Source organism: Pan troglodytes, chromosome 10 (genome assembly GCF_028858775.2).
Source record: "Pan troglodytes isolate AG18354 chromosome 10, NHGRI_mPanTro3-v2.0_pri, whole genome shotgun sequence".
Taxonomy (NCBI): Eukaryota; Metazoa; Chordata; class Mammalia; order Primates; family Hominidae; genus Pan; species Pan troglodytes.
Genome location: NC_072408.2, coordinates 77,794,979 through 77,812,902, shown reverse-complemented (window position 1 = coordinate 77,812,902; position 17,924 = coordinate 77,794,979). Strand labels below are relative to the sequence as shown.

The window sequence follows — 17,924 nt, the reverse complement described above, 5'->3', positions numbered from 1 at the left end:
ATGTCTGTTGCCTACTGTGGATATACGCATTGCTTGTGCTTCCTCCACAGATCTGCTGATTTATTTTACCATCAAAATAATCAATATTTATTGAACACCTACTATTTGCCACACATTCTTCTATGGCCTTAGGCTGCAGCAGTAAACAAAACAGACAAAAGTTCCTGCTCTCCTGGAGCACTGGGGGGAAGCAGACAATAATGTAACTGTCATAAGTAATAAGAAACATAATACATAATACATTGCCTATAGAAAGTATTATGTGCTATGAAAAACATTCAGAAGGGTAATAGGAATCAGGGATGTTGGGGAGGGAGGTTGCAATCTGAAACACAATGCTTATAGTAATACTCATTGACAAAGCGATACCTGAAATGAGACTTAGAGGAAATGAGCGAGTTATTCATGTGGATACCTGGGGCAGACGAACTGTACAGTGTAAAGACCCTACAGGGACAGGGCATTGTTTAAGAATTGCAAGGAAGTTAGGTAGGCCAGACTAAGAGACACCAGTAGGAGATGAGATTAGGGAGGTAACGGAGCATCAGCTCCTCTGTGGTCTTGCATTTTCCTTAGCGACTTTGATGTGGTGAAGCTCATCCATCTGTGAACTCAAATCTCCTTGGGATGCTCTTTCCACTAGTAACTGCTTTATGTTCCTTGCAGATACATGAGACTGGGTCTCAGGGTCTTAACTTTCTCTTTTTGGCTAGTATCCATCTCTTGTTTGGATTGAGTAGGTATTTCTACAGCAGAGTTGCTAGGGCTCCTGAATTTATAACATTTCAGGGATGGATGGGGGAATGTGAGTGCAGCCTTCATGTTCTACCCCAGAACAACTGCTTCTTATGAACAGAATGTTCTGTGTCTGAACCTCTTTCTAAAATCATGGCAATTTTTTATTCAAGAGCCCTATATAACTTGAAATCTGTGGCCACACCTCTCTGCTCTAACATGACTGCATATATCCTATCTCCAATTATGTACTGAGACCTCGTTCTTATGACATATTTTTAGACAATGAAAATCTTGGGATTCTGCCAAAAACCAGTGATAAGATCACTTACATTTATACAAGGTATATCCAAACCTCAGCTTTGCCCCACACATCAATAGAACCTCGACTTTGTCCCACACATCAATAAATGTCCTCTATAAGTTGTCTTTGTCTAGTGGCCCCTTTCTTTTTTTCTAACTTATTATGGGTTGGCAACAATATTATTAGTGTTGTTAAATTTCTATATAAGTAAAAGTAAACAGTCTTAGGGAAGGCTTCAGCGGTTCAAACTGGAAAAAGTGCATGAAATTTGAGTCCTTGTTTTAGATTGTTCAGAGGCTGTCTTTTGTTTTCCCTTTACCGTCCTTCCTTCTGAATCTGTTGCTAATAAGCAGGATTTTTTGTAAGTGAAGTGTTATTGTGTAAGAATTTTATATGACACATTTCAGAATATTGACATGAGGAGTTGGGCGCGACCACAGGATTAGAACTCCAAAATTTTTGTGGCTTTTGTCTAGATCTTCACAGTGACTATAATTCTGGGGCAAATCCTTGAGCCTCTCTGTTTTGTCATTTCTCTTTATACTTAGACTTGATGTGGCAGCCTTCTTCAGTACCTTCAGGTATAACTAGTCCTTTTTTTCGTATTTTAAGGGCATTGATGGTTAATATTCTTCCAAATTTATTGACAAGAAAACTTTACTCGTAAGAGATTAAGTGGGAAAACTGGAATCTCGAGGAGGCCTGTTGATTCTCAGTTTCCTGTCCTTTACATTACTCTTATCAGGGATGAAACTATGTATCCCTGTATACATTACTGAAGTATTGGAAAAACAAATAACTTGAAAAATTTGAAAGGAAGTTACCTCAATTTCCAAGATGGTGGCATTATATTTTTTTGTTATCCATAAAGTATTCTTTGAAGACAATGGGGATTTTTTGTCAGGTAAACACCTCATCCTGCACAGCACAAAGAGAAGCAGGTTTAATACAATTGTGTAGGAAAAAGTAGACTGAACAAAAACAGAATTCCATGTTAGTCTAACCAACAGAACCATATGTATAAATTTCACAATGCTTGTTTCTATATTTGTGTAGTTCTTAACTTTCACATTCCAGATTTTATGCAAAGAAGCAAAGAGGGGGAAAGGAAAAAAAATAACAGAGGGGTAGAAAAAGAAAGAGAGACAGAGAGGGAATGCTGTGAGGAAAAATGCTCAAGAAATTTTTTTAGCTCAATTATGTAGACCCACGAGGTTTCTATCATTTCGACATGCTTTGAATAAGTATCTAAATTGAAACAGAGCTAGAAATCGTTTGATGTTCATCCATCACTAAATTTGACCTGTTTTTTTGCATTATGCATGTTGCCATGTTGCTTTACCAGTACTTTGCGTCCCTGGAGACAGGTTTTTATTTTTAGAATTTCTTCTCCTGTGGTTAAGAAAACAAATGTTGCTCTGCTGTATGAAGATTTCTGTGGAATTTAAGGCCCGTGAATGTGACAGACCAGGGTACGGGTGCCTTTGAGAGAACATCCTACCCTTCTCATCTCCACTACAAAAATAATTCGTTTCATTCCTTGACCTCACATAAAACTATTTCAAAAATAATTTTCTCAAAAGATGACAAATTTGATTGCATCCAGTGTGCTGACAGATAGGGAATAAACATAGAAATGCACATTTATGGAAAAAATAGAATAATCATGAACTAGCATCCATTATTTTGGAAGATTACCAAGGAGTAAATCCTCTACACCACATCTTCAGTAGAGTCTCTATTGCTGTAGCATCTTCAAAATGAAAATGAGAAGTATTCAGGAGGCATTTAAACATGGATTTGAAGACAAGGTTCAGTGCAATATGTTTCCTATAACTTCCCCAAATTTGACCTCAAGCAGAAGATGATCCATGCTTCCTCTGGAGTTCTTTGCTCTCCCTGGTTTGCCTGGACCATAACCCTCAGGCAGTGCTGCCAGATGGCCTCAATCTGACCTGTTCTCCCTGTACAGGTGTAATGACAGGGGAGGGGGAGAATTTTTTAAATGAATCAGTGGTGTTCTAGATGGTTAATTATTATTTCCCTGTTTTTTTAATGCATTTCATTAACATTTTATTGCAGCCTGAGGCTAAAGTCCAGGAGACACTTTATAAACCCACACCCCCTCTCTTCCAGCTTTCCATTTGTACTCGCTAAGTAGTTCACGGTGGGATGTTTGCAAAACTGCAAGTGAGAAAGATTGTAAGGAGACCTGGGTTTAATTTTAGTGGAACAGGAGGTGAATTTTAATCAATGAAACACCCATAAAAGAAAAAAACAACCCACATGAGGTTCTTTTGTTTATCAGCTTGTTCAGTGAGGAAATAGGTGCAAAATCATGTTGAAATTAATTCGCTCTTTCTTTTAACACAGGAAGGTGAAAGGATTATGTTCCTTAGCCAAGGAAACTAGAAAAAAAAATTCTCTCTATTCTTTTAGATTTCGCACAGTGCTTGGGTTCATATGATACACACGAATTGATGGCTTTTAATTGTAAAGAAATGTAGGGAGCTTGAAAGGAACAGAGCAAGTGAACTGGAGCTGTGATCAGGCAGAACAGGAAGATCCTCGTGTTTAAGGCCCAGAGATCTATTGACCTGCCCTCATGTTGTACCCTTTCCAAACTTCCCACTGCATCTTTCCTCCTCCTCCATCTCTACTTGTCAAGCTTGATTTGATTTCAGAGTTGGAACTTGATGTGATGCTTCCACCATGTATTAATTGCCCTGGACGCTAAACACTTGATCTTGTTTGTTTCCCTGAAGCTCCTCTTTGGAAATTTACCTGTTAAAGGGATTCTGTGATTCCAATCTTGTTTCCTGCCTCTGCTTCCCCTAATCATAATGTCCAGAGTTTGCAAGTGAGTAACTTCAACCAGACTTTAATTCCTGAATACATGCTTTACTTGATAATTTAGCCTTAATCTTCTTAAGGACTATACTTCAGTAAATAATCTGGCTAGAGTGGCTTAGAAAGAAAGGCTATAATCCATTTGCCATGGATGAACACACTCCATGTGAAGGCACTCCCTTCATCTCTGCCACCCGCAGACTGGGCGGTAGGGATTGTGGGCTGCATTCTATGCCCTACACATTCCCAAGAGCCTCTCAATGCCTTGCCACAGGATATGCTCTTCTTTGCCTATGGGAAGAACTGAATTCTCTGAAATGATGTAATTAAAATGAATAAACTGCATTCTTGGTCCTCCCAAGTTTAAACATTCACCTTTTTAAAAGTGGTGGGGGCTGATTCTAATTATCTCTTTACATCCCTTCTTTATTATTGAGTTTATAGCTCTCCTCCTTAACCACCCAACATTAATAGAGGCCTTCATTGTGATTCACCAATCATCCATGTATTTATTGAGCACTAATAAATATTTTATTTTTACTACAAAGCACCATGCCAGGTGTGATGGGGAAGGGGAATGGTTACTCAGAAGTAGGAAAGTACCTTGGTCCTTTCTGCTCTCAAAAAGCTTAGCATCTAATTGGGAAGATAGCTTGTGTAGAATTTACTAAGGATTGAACAAACTGTACTGATTAAAAGTAAGACCTGAGTTTGGAGAAGGGAGAGCAGCTCATTTGGCTGGCATGGTCCAGAAGTTCCTAAGTTCACAAAGAAGTCGAAAACTTAAAGCAGGCATTGAAGAACGTGGAGAGTTCCAACAAGAAAAAAGAGATTTGTTCAAGTGTACTTGTTAGGAGTGGATTCTGTGTCTAAAGCCCATTTTCCTAAGTTGATGGTTAAATTCCTAGAACAAGACTTGATGGGAATAGTAGTCTGAGCACTTACAAATTATTGAAATACAATTGATATAGTTTAAATATTTGTCCATACCCAAATTGCATGTTGAATTACAGGAGCCAATCCCTCATTGCTTTATGCTGCCTTCTTGTCAGTGAGTTCTTGTGAGATCTAGTCATTTAAAAGTATGTGGTACCTCCCTTCATCCCCCGCCTCTCCCCCCTGCTTTCATCATGTGAGGTGACTGCTCCTGCTTGGACTTCTGTCATGATTGTAAGCCTGCTGAGGCTTCTCCAGAAGCAGATGCCACTATGCTTCCTGTACAGCCTGCAGAACAGTGAACTAATTAAACCTCTTTTCTTATACATTACCCAGCCTTGGGCATTTCTTTATAACAAAGCAAGAACAGACAAATACAAGAATATACTCACAGAAATGTACAAATAAATCTTAGGTGTACAGGTAGTTGAAGCAGCACCTAGAACAAGAAACAGTACATTACTGGAACCCCACAAACCACCTTGTGTTCCACTTTACTCATGCCTTCCAGTATCATAGACTATTTTGCCAAATCTTATGCTTTATTTAAATGGAATCATAGTGTTCACTGTTTTGTGAGGTTCATCCATATCGCATGTAGTTGAAGACTATTCATTCCATTGCTGGTAGAATTCCATTGTTTATAACTTATTCATTCTACTATTGAAAACAGTTGGATAACTTCCAGTTTTTGACTACTACAAATAGTACCTTTTTGTTTGTTTGGGGTTTTTTTGTTTGTTTGTTTTTTGTTTTGTTTTGTTTTTTGAGACAGAGTCTCGCTCTGTTGCCCAGGCTGGGGTGTAGTGGCGGGATCTTGGCTCACTGCAAGCTCCGCCTCCCGGGTTCATGCCCTTCTCCTGTCTCAGCCTCCCAAGCAGCTGGGACTACAGGCGCCCATCACCATGCCCGGCTAATTTTTTTGTATTTTTAGTAGAGGACGGGGTTTTCACCGCGTTAGCCAGGATGGTCTCGATCTCCTGACCTCATGATCCGCCCGCCTCGGCCTCCTAAAGTGCTGGGATTACAGGCGTGAGCCATCACGCCTGGCCACTACAAATAGTACTTTTAAGAACATTTTGTTACCTGTATTTTGGTGAACACATGAAGGTATTTTTGTTAGGCGGCACATGCCCAGCTAGGATCTTGTCGAGTTATAGGGAATGCACGTATCCAGCTTTAGAAAACAGCCAGACTGCTTTATAAAGTGGCTGTACCTATTTACTTTCCCACCAGCAATATGAAGGTCCTGTTTGCTCCACATGATTGCAATACTTGTATTGTCTGTCTTGTCCATTTTAGCCATACTAATGAGTTGTACACTGGTGTATTAGTCTGTTTTCATGCTGCTGATAAAGACATATCCAAGACTGTGCAATTTACAAAAGAAATACATTTATTGGACTCTCAGTGGCTGGGGAGGCCTCATGATCATGGTGGAAGGTGAAAGGCACTTCTTACATGGCAGTAGGCAAGAGAGAGAGACTTATGCAGGGAAACCCCCATTTTTAAAACCATCAGATCTCATGAGACCCATTCACTATCATGGGAACAGCACGGGAAAGACCTGCCCCCATAATTCAATCATCTCCCACCAGGTGCCTCCTATAACATGTGGGAATTATGGGAGCTGCAAGATGAGATTTGGGTGGGGACACAGAGCCAAACCATATCAACTGGTATTTCACTATAGTTTTAATTCACGTTTTTTTCCTGATGGCTAATGTAAGCACATTTTTATGTTTATGGTTATTGGACATTTGGAAATCCTCTTTTGTGAAATGTCTGTTCAAGTCTTTTGCCCATTTTTCTAATGAGTTGTCTGTCTTTTTCCTATTGATTTGAAGGAGGGGATCTAAACATATTGTTAAAAGAACCACTTCAAAACTTTAGAGGCACATACAAATAATTTGTTGAGCACAAGAAAGAAAAGATAGTCTCTGGAATTCATGTAGCATGAAGAAAATCTGTTGTGAAAAGAAAATCAAAACAATTTACTTTAGACTTCAAACGATATTTTCATTCTGATATAGCATTTTAAAAATAAATCTTTTCATAACATTCTCAGCGTCTCATAGTGCATGAAACAAAGCACAGCAATATAGATGTTTTATCTAGATATTTTATTAATGATTATTAAAAATATCAAATTGTGCAAAGGCTACAGTCTGACAATCTGGAAATAAAATAACAAAGAAATAATTTTAAATTCTCTAAAGAAGAAATGAAGAAAAAATTATTCTAAAATGTTGAAGTTTCAAAATGCATCTCTATTTAGATGGTGATGATATATACAGGGATATGTAGCAGATGTGTTGGCCTGTTGCCAATCCTGCTTTTGGAGGTTTTGAATTAAGGAAAGACTGTTGCATTATGTGTGAAATGCCACTTCAGTTCAGAGTCCGCCAGCAAATTGGTAATACCAACTTCATGGTCTTTTCAGACTGATTAGTGGGAAAAGCATTTCCAGGTGCAAATATCCACAAGTTTAAATTATTCTGAAGAAAAAAAGGCAGGAAATACCATATGATCCATCTCTGGACTCTTCTAGTCTCCCTGTAGGCTGAATAACTTTATATTTCTAAAATTAGTTGGGTTTAAGAGTCACAATATTTCTCTTTCTCAAAGAAAATAAGATTTCCATTCCATTTTCAAACTGACACTACATTAAATTCTACAGGTAAAGAGAGTTGAGGTTAAGAGTTAAGTGGAGTGAAATCTCACTGGTCCACTGGGCATTCTTCCAAAATATCTTTACAAATTGTACAATTTATATCAATTTTGGATTGGACAAACTACTGTTGAAAGTTCTGCCTGTCACTCTCCTGGCTGTGATGGAAACATCATCCTCAAATATTGAACATCGATGTATGTGTGGGATGCTATTATGCAGTCTTTGAAACATTTAGAAAAGCATATTCTGTAGAGATAAGACCAAAGACAGCTCATGAGTGTGTGCTCAATGTTTGTGCATCTGGCTTTACTCTTGGTCCCTTTTTCTTTCTTGTGTAGCAAAGCAGTTTTTACTGGTTTGTGGGAAGGTCGAAAAAAGAAAGATATGAAATCTTGATAATAACAGGCAAATATGAGGACATAAAAACAAGTAATGAAGGAACAAAGGTTTTCATTTCAGTCAAGAATTTTCTTATGAAACCATATAGACTTCATCCACATAATCAATACCTTATTAAGTTCGTTTCTCCAAAAATTTCCTTAAATTCACACAGGAAGCTTTATAAACACACACCAAAGCACAAAACTTGGGTTGCCAGCAATACCATAGGATAAAAAATTGAGGGTCACTCTGAAGGAAATTTTGGTTGACTTGACTAGAAGAACAGCTGGCTTTACGGATTTCATCAACTTATGTGACTTCATCAGCAAATTTTGCTTGCTTTCTTCTATGGGCTTTTGACCTATGGTGATCATCAATTTAACATCAAGGCACATGACCCAGCAGCATTGTTCTGGGACTTATTATGGAAAGAAAATAAATCAAGAAATGAGGAGTGAGGTCCAAATTAACCAAGAGCCTCATATAGAAGAGATCAGTGGGGGCTTTACGTGCTCTAACTAGGGTTAAAATGACTTAAATGTGATATGAGTAAATCAGTTACCATGTATGTTTAGGCTTTTCTGTCAGAATTGAAGCACCATCAATTTTAAATTTCATGAATAAAGAAGCACAATATTGTAGTATTATATATTGTGTTTCTTTGAGTGGTCAATAAACATAATAAATATTTTTCCTCATATGTATTTTTCATAGCATTTTATAAAGGGATTCTTTAAGTCATAAGATTGGTATTCATGAGTGGCTTGTGGAAACTATTATTACTTTTAATCACGCCTGACATTTTTCTTGGGTGTGAATTTCAAGCTCTGAACATAATGTCTATATCCACAAGATAAATCAAAAAGACTGTCACTGTCTGTACTTGATAAAGACCTCTTCAAATTAGAAAAAATAAAAGTAAAAAGAAGAAATGTGGACCAGATGCGATGACTCATGCCTGTAATCCCAGCACTTCGAGAGGTTGAAGTGGAAAAGTCACTTAAGGCCGGAGTTTGAGAACAGTCTGGGCAAGAGAGACCCCATCTCTACCAAAACAAAACGAAACAAAACAAAACCCAGAGAGGCATTATGGCACATGCCTGTAGTCCCAACTACCCAGAAAGCTGAGATGGGAGAATCCCTTGAGCCCAGGAGTTCAAGGTTACAGTGCGCTGTGATTGCGTGCTATTGCACTCCAGCCTGGGTGACAGAATGACAGAATGGGATTCTGTTTCTAAAAAAAATAAAATAAAAAATAAAAAAAAAAAAACCGGGCGTGGTGGCTCATGCCTGTAATCCCTGCACTTTGGGAGGCCGAGGCGGGTGGATCACCTGAGGTCAGGAGTTCGAGACCAGCCTGGCCAACATGATGAAACCCCATCTCTACTGAAAAAAAAAAAAGAAAAAATTGAATAAAAAGAAATGCAAAATTATGAGGAAATAGTTACTTGAAAAGTAACATTTTAATTATGTCTCCTGTCTCCAAGTGTTCACAGCATCAAGATCTATTCAATTTTTAATTCGGTTTTAGGCACTTTGTAAACACGTTTTAAGGTAACCAGAGATTTAGAGAAGCTAGATTTGACCATGAATCTGAGAAAATACTAACTTCAGCTCTTTCCTTTGTGCTCAGAAAGTTTCAGACCATATCATTTCTGAAAAATAGAGGTACCGCACAGGAGTTGCCATGTTTAAAAATAAATGCCTGGCATATGTCACTCTCCTGTTCAGAAATATTTAGTAGATTTCACTTCATCTTTGGGATTAAGTCCAAACTCCTTAGTCTGATATTCAAGAGTTCCATCATCTATATTCCATTCTTATTTCCTGTTATTATCATTATTCTTTCTTAAGGTATGCTCCTTAGATCATGTACACAACAATAAAACAAATGGGTACTTGTTAAAAATGAAATTTACTCTCTCCAAATAATTCTCATACATATTAAATGCTGAGATCTCCTCTTCTAGACGAGCTCTCTGTGCCAGCAAGGGTGGTCTAACGGCCCCAACATACTTTCTTGGCTTTTATCTTTGGGCTCTGGCTCATAATGTGCAGTTCTGGCAAGTCTTTTCTTTTTATTCTATTTATCAGTCAAGACAGAACTCAATTCTAACTTCCTCCCTAAAACCATCACTGAGTGGTTTCTTTTGAACCTTATTTTTTTCTATACATAAAAGTGGATAATAATAATATAAAAAGGAAAGGATTATTGTGAGATAATGCTATCACTACAAGTAAAATCTGAGTCTCAGAGATCAGGGATGGTACTTGCCAGTGTGATATGAAATTGGGATGCAGGCTTGTGAGATTTCAAAGAAATCCATGCTCTTACATGTTGTCTCCCATGGAAACAAACATGTTGAATGAATGAGCTGGTGAATGTTACCTCTCCCATTCATTTCTCCAGCCAGAGAAGCTCCAGATGTTTGGACTTAAAGACATTCAATGAAATCCTCATTTTTACAAGATACAAGACTTTTAAAATAAAATTTTCCCAGAAGGCTAGTGTATTAAAAAATACAACAGGCCTGGCGCGGTGGCTCAAGCCTGTAATCCCAGCACTTTGGGAGGCCAGGGTGGGCATATCACTTGAGGTCAGGAGATCGAGACCAGCCTGGCCAAAGTGGTGAAACCCTGTCTCTACTAAAAATACAAACATTAGCCGGGAGTGGTGTTGGGCACCTGTAATCCCTGATACTTGGGAGGCTGAGGCAGGACAATCACTTGAACCCAGGCGGCAGACTTTGCAGTGAGTCGAGATAGCGCCACTGACAAGAATAAAACTGTGTCTCAAAAATAAATAAATAAATAAAATAAAAATAAAAATAAACCTACAGAAAATATCAGTCTTTCAGAATTTTCAGGGGTACAGCCCTCTGACTACATTTTTAAGCTCTAGGATAACTGTGAACTCCATGATTACGTTTAGATCTTTGTGAGTTTATATACATCCTGGATTTATATAGACCTAGGCCAGCATCTGTTCCAGGGGAGGGAGAAATAAGTAGGATTCAAACACTCCTCAGAGGTTTCAAGTTCTGTCTAGAATACCTAAAGCAGAAGAAAGAAGGGGAAAAGGTACTACGTAAAACTTGTTCTAGAAGGGGTTTCCAATAAATTAGAGTCTCTTGCCAGAAAGCAACTAACAACAATTTACAAGCACACTTCTATATACTCATGAGGGGTTGGGGACACAGACATAATTAGCAATGGGCTTGTTTAGGCTGTGGGAGATGCCCTTATCCCGAGTTTCTGAGCCATTCTATTTACTCCCACAATGGCTTTCTTGTTAATAGTTTGGTTCTGCACTGTTATCTCTACATCATCCCTTAGCTTACTCCCTTTTCAGAAAAAAAGACATTTCTAAAAAGCTTTTGAGTTTCTTTCAGCTGGTTCTTTCAGTGTACTTTCCTCGGAAACTCACTTTTCTTGTTGCTTTCATTTGAAATTGCAAATTCAAAACAAATACAATTTGGACGAGAAAATTTACAAGTAACATTTTTTTGAGTGAAAAGAGAATTAATTAAAGGGAATTAATCCACAGAGAATAAGGAAGAGAGGAATTGTGCTTACTTATTAACTAATTCAGTTTTTAAAAATGGGGAAATGCTCTTTGAAGTAATCACATGTGGAAAGCACCTGAGCTCAACCTCTTGTAGTGTGAGACTACTCTACATGGTTAACTGAATATTGGAAAATATTCTTGCTAGGGGAAAATTTGCACTGACTCTTGCAGAGGGCAACAGGGCTTTTATGACAAAGGGGTCAAAGGATGCTAGGCCACTGCCCTGCACATTCAGAGGCATTACAAGTTTTCAGGTTCTAAGGGCTTTCCAAGGAGAAAAAGGAGATCATCAAGGGAATGAGGCAAGATTGAATTAAATCTGGGTGGGGATCATGTCAGCAAATGAACATATTCTCCATAGTCAGTCCATTGGATACAAACATGTTCTTGGGCTCCTGGAACTAGGAAATTAGATTCACTTATTGAGATACAGGTTTGTTTGGACCTGGGATTTCTCTATCATGAAATGAAAAGAGAGGCACAGACTTAGAAGAAACTTTCAGCTTGTTTGAACCATTTCACCCCCCTCCTTTCCACCCTAAAATTTCTCATCTAGTATATTGTATTTTTTAATTTCTAGAATTTCTACCTGTTTTTTTTCCCAAATCATCTTTTTTCTTCCTTCCTCTTCTTCTCCTCCTTCTTATCTTTCTCTCTTTCCTCCTCTGTCCTTTCTGTGTTTTTAAGGATTCTATCCCTTTGTAAATTCGTTTATTTAAAGTCCCTTTCATAGTACTTAAAACCTCCAGTTCCTTGGTGGTGAGCTCTTCCATTTCTTTTACATACTGATGACCATGTGCAATGACATGTTCTGTAATTTTGTGTGTAGTTCTCCATCAGTGGAGGCACAGAATGTGGATGTGATGTTATGGAACAGTTCTTAGATGCGCCACTTTTGCAGGCTACATTTTCATGCTGGTGCCTTGATTTAGTGTTTCTAATATTGCATGGATAGTGAATGTTTGGCTCTGTACTTCTGCAAAGTATGGCTTGTGATTCCATTTGGTTTTTGGCTTTGGTGAGCTTTTCTGTTTCCATTCATAACTCTTGATGAAAATTTCTCTTTATGCAGCAACCATGGGATAGCCTGTAGAGATTTCCCAATCTCCATGCTGTGCACGAAGCTTACAGCCGGGATCCTGTTTTCTGGACAGGTTTAGAACTCTGAACCCCAGGTCTCTATTCAGTTCCAGGACCTCCTGAGGGAGCCTCAGTTCCTATTTCCAGGTTAGATTATGGGTTCCTTCTTCATTCAGGTACCTGTATATTTATTTTTATTAATTTGAGTTTTGCTTTGTATGTAAGTAATTTTTTTACATAATTTTAAGTTGATTTAGAAAAGGGAGTGAACTTCTGTATCTACAGTAATGGCTTTGTTGGAGGTCCTGGGGTCTCATCCTACTTAGCAGTCATCAGCCTAAAGCATAAGTGACCGTGATAAAGAGGACATATATATGAGTTTTGGAATCTGATAGACTTCAGCTGAATCTTTGTTATGGACTGAATGTTTGTGTTCTCTTCCTGAAATTTATATATTGAAACTTAACCCCCAGTGTTGGCTGTTTTTAGAGATGGGGTTGCTAAGAAAGTATTTAAGTAAGTGAAGTAATAAGGATGGGGCTCTGATTTAATAAGATTAGTGTCCTTATAAGAAAAGACACCAGAGAGCTTGTCTTGTCCCTCTACATGTCCTCATCTTCACACAATGAACTCACTTAGGAAAGGTCATGTGAGGACACAGCAAGCCAGAAGAGAAGAGAGCCCTCACCAGAAACTCAATTGACTGTAGCCTTGGTTATAGACGTCTAGCTTCCAAACTATGAAAAAATACACTTCTGTTGTTTAAGCCACCCAGTCTGTGACATTTTGTTATGGCAGCCCAAGCTGACAAATACAATCTTGTTTTCTTTATCATCTATGGTATCTACAGTCAGTTACTAAGGTCTGTGGGCCTCAGTTATGTCAACCATGAAAACAGTCTAATACCATCCAACTCCAGGGGCAGTTGTAAGTATTAAATGGAAGAAATGCACACAAAAATTTCTAGTATAATCCTAACATTTTGGGAGGCCGAGGTGGGTAGGTCACTTGAGGCCAGGAGTTTGAGACCAACATGGCCAACTTGGCAAAACCCCATCCCTAATAAGAAAATACAAAAAATTAACTGGGCATAGTGGCACGCACCTGTGGTCCCAGCTACTCAGGTGGCTGAGGCAGAAGAATCACTTGAACCTAGGAAGCAGGGTTGCAGTTCAGCCGAGATCATGCCACTGCACTCCAGCCTGGTACAGAATGAGACGTCATCTCAAAAAAAAAAAAAATTCTAATATGTAGCAGAAGTGTAATAAACTTTGCCTTACCTTTCCCTTCCTTAGGGCTGGGCATTTCCAGAAATGGGGGCCCACTATACCCTCAGGTAGCCAATTTTATTTTTAAACACCTCTGATTTTTTTAAATCCCATCTTCGGATTATGTCATTTGTTTTCTTATATCTCTTGATAGTACGGAGGGGATGTTTGGAGACCACTAAAACAAATTCTCTCTTTTATTTGCCCTATTGATGTACGATTTTGCTTCTCAGTCATTTTGCAAGCCAGGACCCCCAGGCAGTGATGCTTCACCCAGGCCTCGCTCCACCACGCTTGTGTGCCCCAGCTCACTGGTGTTATAACTTGTACGTGTGTTCAGTGGTTCCTGAGCTCTTGTATTGTGCCCAAGAAGAATAAGGATATGCTGGACATTGAAGGGTGAGGAGGGTGGAGAAGATTTTATTGAGTAACAGAACAGCCTTTTGTGGCCTTTTATGGACTCAAAATGGGGAGTGCATGCTGATTGGTTTGTGAGTATGCAAAAAAGGTTAAAGTGAAGACACCACTCAAAGGTGGGGCACGACACTGTAGAAAACCAATTAGGAAAGGGCAGGTATATGTAAAATAAGTGAAGGGTAGGGATCAATTAGAGGAAAGCAGGCCAAATGGGAAGACAAGTTCTCAATCTGGTTTGAGCTTGGATTTCAGGCTTTAAACTGCCTTTGGCTTGGAGGTGGGGTTTCACCAAGGACCGCCCCTACCTGCCTAGGCATTTGGCTGCCTCCTGCCACTCTCACTATTTCTGAGCCAACAGAAAAGTAAAGCTCGGGTGTCAGATAGGCATCAAAACATCAGCTACACTTGTAAAGGTGGATTGGTGGAAGCAGTTGAGATAGCACCTACATGGATTCCCAGCACTTGCTTCCCAATACTCGATTCCCAAGCAGTTCAGATAGCACCTACATGGATTCCCAATACTTGACATACTTAACCCCTGGGTCACAGCCTCTTTCCCCCCATAGAGGTCAGGGGCTGCCTTAGGAACAAAGCCAAGAAAGCCTCTCCACAGGGACTTCTAGAGGAAATACAGAAGGGCAGAACTGAGCATGCTTATTTCTTGCTCCCAGATTTACTAGCTGGATAAGTAATTTCTTCTCCCTTGGTGAAGAGGGAGGGAGAGATGGACTTGGGAGAAGGAGGGTTGGACATGTTACCTCAATACCCTTCCTGCCTGGGTGTAGAGGCTCCCACATGGAAACATTAGAAGAAAAAAAGAGTTCTCCTAACCATCATTTCAGTTGCCAAAAGCAAAATGAGACTTAAAAATGAAGGACAATGCTAAAGCCCAACATGTTGCGAACATGTTTGAAGGTGAGTCCCAAAGGAAAACCTGACACTCTAAGGGAATACACAGTAGAACTTCAGCAACGTGAGGTCGGTGGGCATCAGACCTCAGGAAACACAGGTAGCAGGGAGGAAAATTGGCAGGGATTAATAAAAGCGGATTGAAACCACAGACAGGTAAGATTTGTGTGCAAGTCTATGAGAAGGAGAGACATACTGAGGAAAGGCTGGAGAAAGCAACCACTGCCTAACAAAAATGAATGGAGAAAAGTGAGGTGGAGATTAAAAAAAAAGGAAATGAAAAGATGAGATGGAAAATTTGAAACATAAACTGTAAAAAGGTAAGGAAAGATAATCTTCTTGCTGGAGCAGTAGTTTTTATGTATGCGTAAGGGACAATGTAGGAATTTCAAGGATAAATTAAATTAGTGGAAATTTAGTTCATGTTGGAAAGAAATATGTCAACAACTAAAAGAAGTTAGGCTAAAAGAAAGTAAACATATTTATAAAAATTTGAAATATCTCCCTGTCATCTTATTAATTTGTCACCTCAGCATGGATATTAAAAATGGATCTGCAAAGATACAGTAGTTAGTGTCTCCCACATTTTGCATCATTTTCATTGAATGGAATTTGTCCTCAGTTGTAAACAATTATTTTATGTATTACAAAGAAAGAAAAAAATGCTGCTAATTAAATTCAGATAAAAGTTGCTATCAGATTGCAAGATGCTTCGAGATCTCAGAAATGGTAAAATGTGAAAAAATACATTTTAAAATTAATAAAATACAGTTTTTTATTTCGTTCATAGCATTTATCAGAAGTTGAAATGATCTTATTTATTTATTGCTTCTATTTTCTATCTTTCTCCTTTGGACCTGAAGCTCCTTGACGGTAGATACTTTGCTTTATTCACATCTATATTCTCTGTCTAGGACAGTATATGCACATAACAGGGACTATCCTTTGATGGCTGGCTATTGTTGTATACAAGGGAGGGATAAGAACCTGAGAAAAAGCTGGAATTCACTTGATGCCATTAAGCCACCCACTCAAGAAGGGTATAAATCCTAAATGTATCTCTCTCTCTCAAAGATATTTTTAGTTGTCCCCCTCTTAGTAGCAGAGAGTACACCTTACCCCATCACCAATACACACATTATCTTCCATTACTTGGATTATTCCTCCATTTTATTGGGGGGTATAGTCTAGCATTATTAGGGGTTATAGTCTAACATTGATGAGTACTATCACCATTATACACCATTGAAATACCTTGAAGATCCCCTGAGATGTTGAATACTAATAACATCTCTCAGCAATTCAAGCAACAGTCATGTTTTCCCCCAGGTTAGGAGCAGATCATTTTGATTCTTTTGATGAGCACCAGATAAAAGCAGTGGCTTTTACTTAGAAGCCATGCATATGAAGAAATATGTATCTCTAAATCCTAAAGTCAGACACAGTGTGGAAGGATACTTTCAGGGTGGAATGCAGGCCCGGAGGCCAACTTGAGAAGGAGCCAGTCTGGACTCCATTACAGGGACACATGCTCATTGAGTGCAAGGCTGGCGGAATCACATGCAGTATTTAGATGTTGTTTTTACTTTCTTTCTCTTTCTTTATGTGGGTAGTAGAAGTAGAGTATGTCCTGCTATGTCCTAAGTGCACAGGTTGCCACTCCATGTGACAGACGCAGGAGACAAACAGCAGTGAGTCCCAGGTGAAACCCTACCTTTAAGCTGAGAATCCTGAAACCCACAGCCCAAAGTGATATCTTCTATTCCTGTTTGCCCACTCTCTCCCAATTGGTTCTTACTGAATAATGCCTTTTTGCCAATCTAATGTTGCCTTTTCCAAAACTACCTACAGCCTGCCCTGCCCTCCCTCCTGTGCCTATAAAGACTCCAGACTCGGTAAAGGGAAGAGAAGCAGCTTGACTGGACAGAGGTGACTTGACTTCAGAGGGATGGCAGGACTTCGGAGGAGAGACAACTTGACTTTGGAGAGACTGCTTGACTTCAGGGAAGAGCTGACCTGAGACAGCTGAACTTTGGGGGAAGATTACCTACCTGTCCTGTCCCCTCTCCAGCTCTCCTCTCCACTAGAGCCATTTCCATTGCTAAATAAAATTATCCACTTCCACCATCCTTCAAGTGTCTGGGCGACTTCATTCTTCTTGGATGCCGGACAAGAGCTGGGGACCTAATGAGTGTGGGTACCCAAAAAAGACTGTCACACTGGTCCTTTGACCTTGATGGCAGAGGGCAGTCACCCCATGTGAGGAGGCAAGGGGCCCACTGAGCTGATAACACATCACAAACACACCACTGAGCTGTTTGTCCACAAACAACAGAGCTAAGCCATTGTAACATGGCTTCTGAGGCTTTCGGGTCGCAGGCACCCACACCTGGGTACTGCTGCAGGGCCTGCATGGAGTTTGCTTTTGTTGGTGCCCAAAGCAGCTGGCCAGACCCTGCACTCACTTGCTCACATGCTCCCTCCCAGAAGGAGTTGAGTGCAACGCGCCAAGTAAATAGGGTGCCCCCATTTCAAGTCCAACGAAGGGGTCAGGAAAAATCCTGGATCACATGGAACATGTTTATCTTACTTTGAATGCATGCTGGTAAGATCTTCTCTTTAATGAAGCTGATTCCTATGGCTTGCGCTGGGTTAATCCAGAGGAAATCTCTGGGGGTAGGGAAGCTGTGAATTTGGCTATGCGAACATTGCAATTCCTAAAATGCTCTTATTCTCACCAGGAAAATAATATCACTAAGGTTCTTTGCATGTTTTTTGTTATTCTATTCACCCTTTAGTTCT

At 39.4% G+C, this 17,924-nt stretch overlaps 1 protein-coding gene across 2 annotated transcripts in view; it reads left to right on the top strand.

Moving 5' to 3' along the window:
* LOC107967572 (uncharacterized) overlaps nucleotides 1-17,251 on the top strand; it is a 71,110-nt gene extending 53,859 nt beyond the window's left edge. The window contains exon 3 of one of the 2 annotated variants that reach the window (XM_054663411.2): nucleotides 16,974-17,251. In XM_054663411.2, the coding sequence (XP_054519386.2) occupies nucleotides 16,974-17,003 (30 nt within the window). In that variant the 3' untranslated portion in view covers nucleotides 17,004-17,251. The remainder of the gene's footprint in view (nucleotides 1-16,973) is intronic. The other variant, XM_054663412.2, reaches the window with a different exon arrangement.
* Nucleotides 17,252-17,924: the final 673 nt, after the last annotated feature.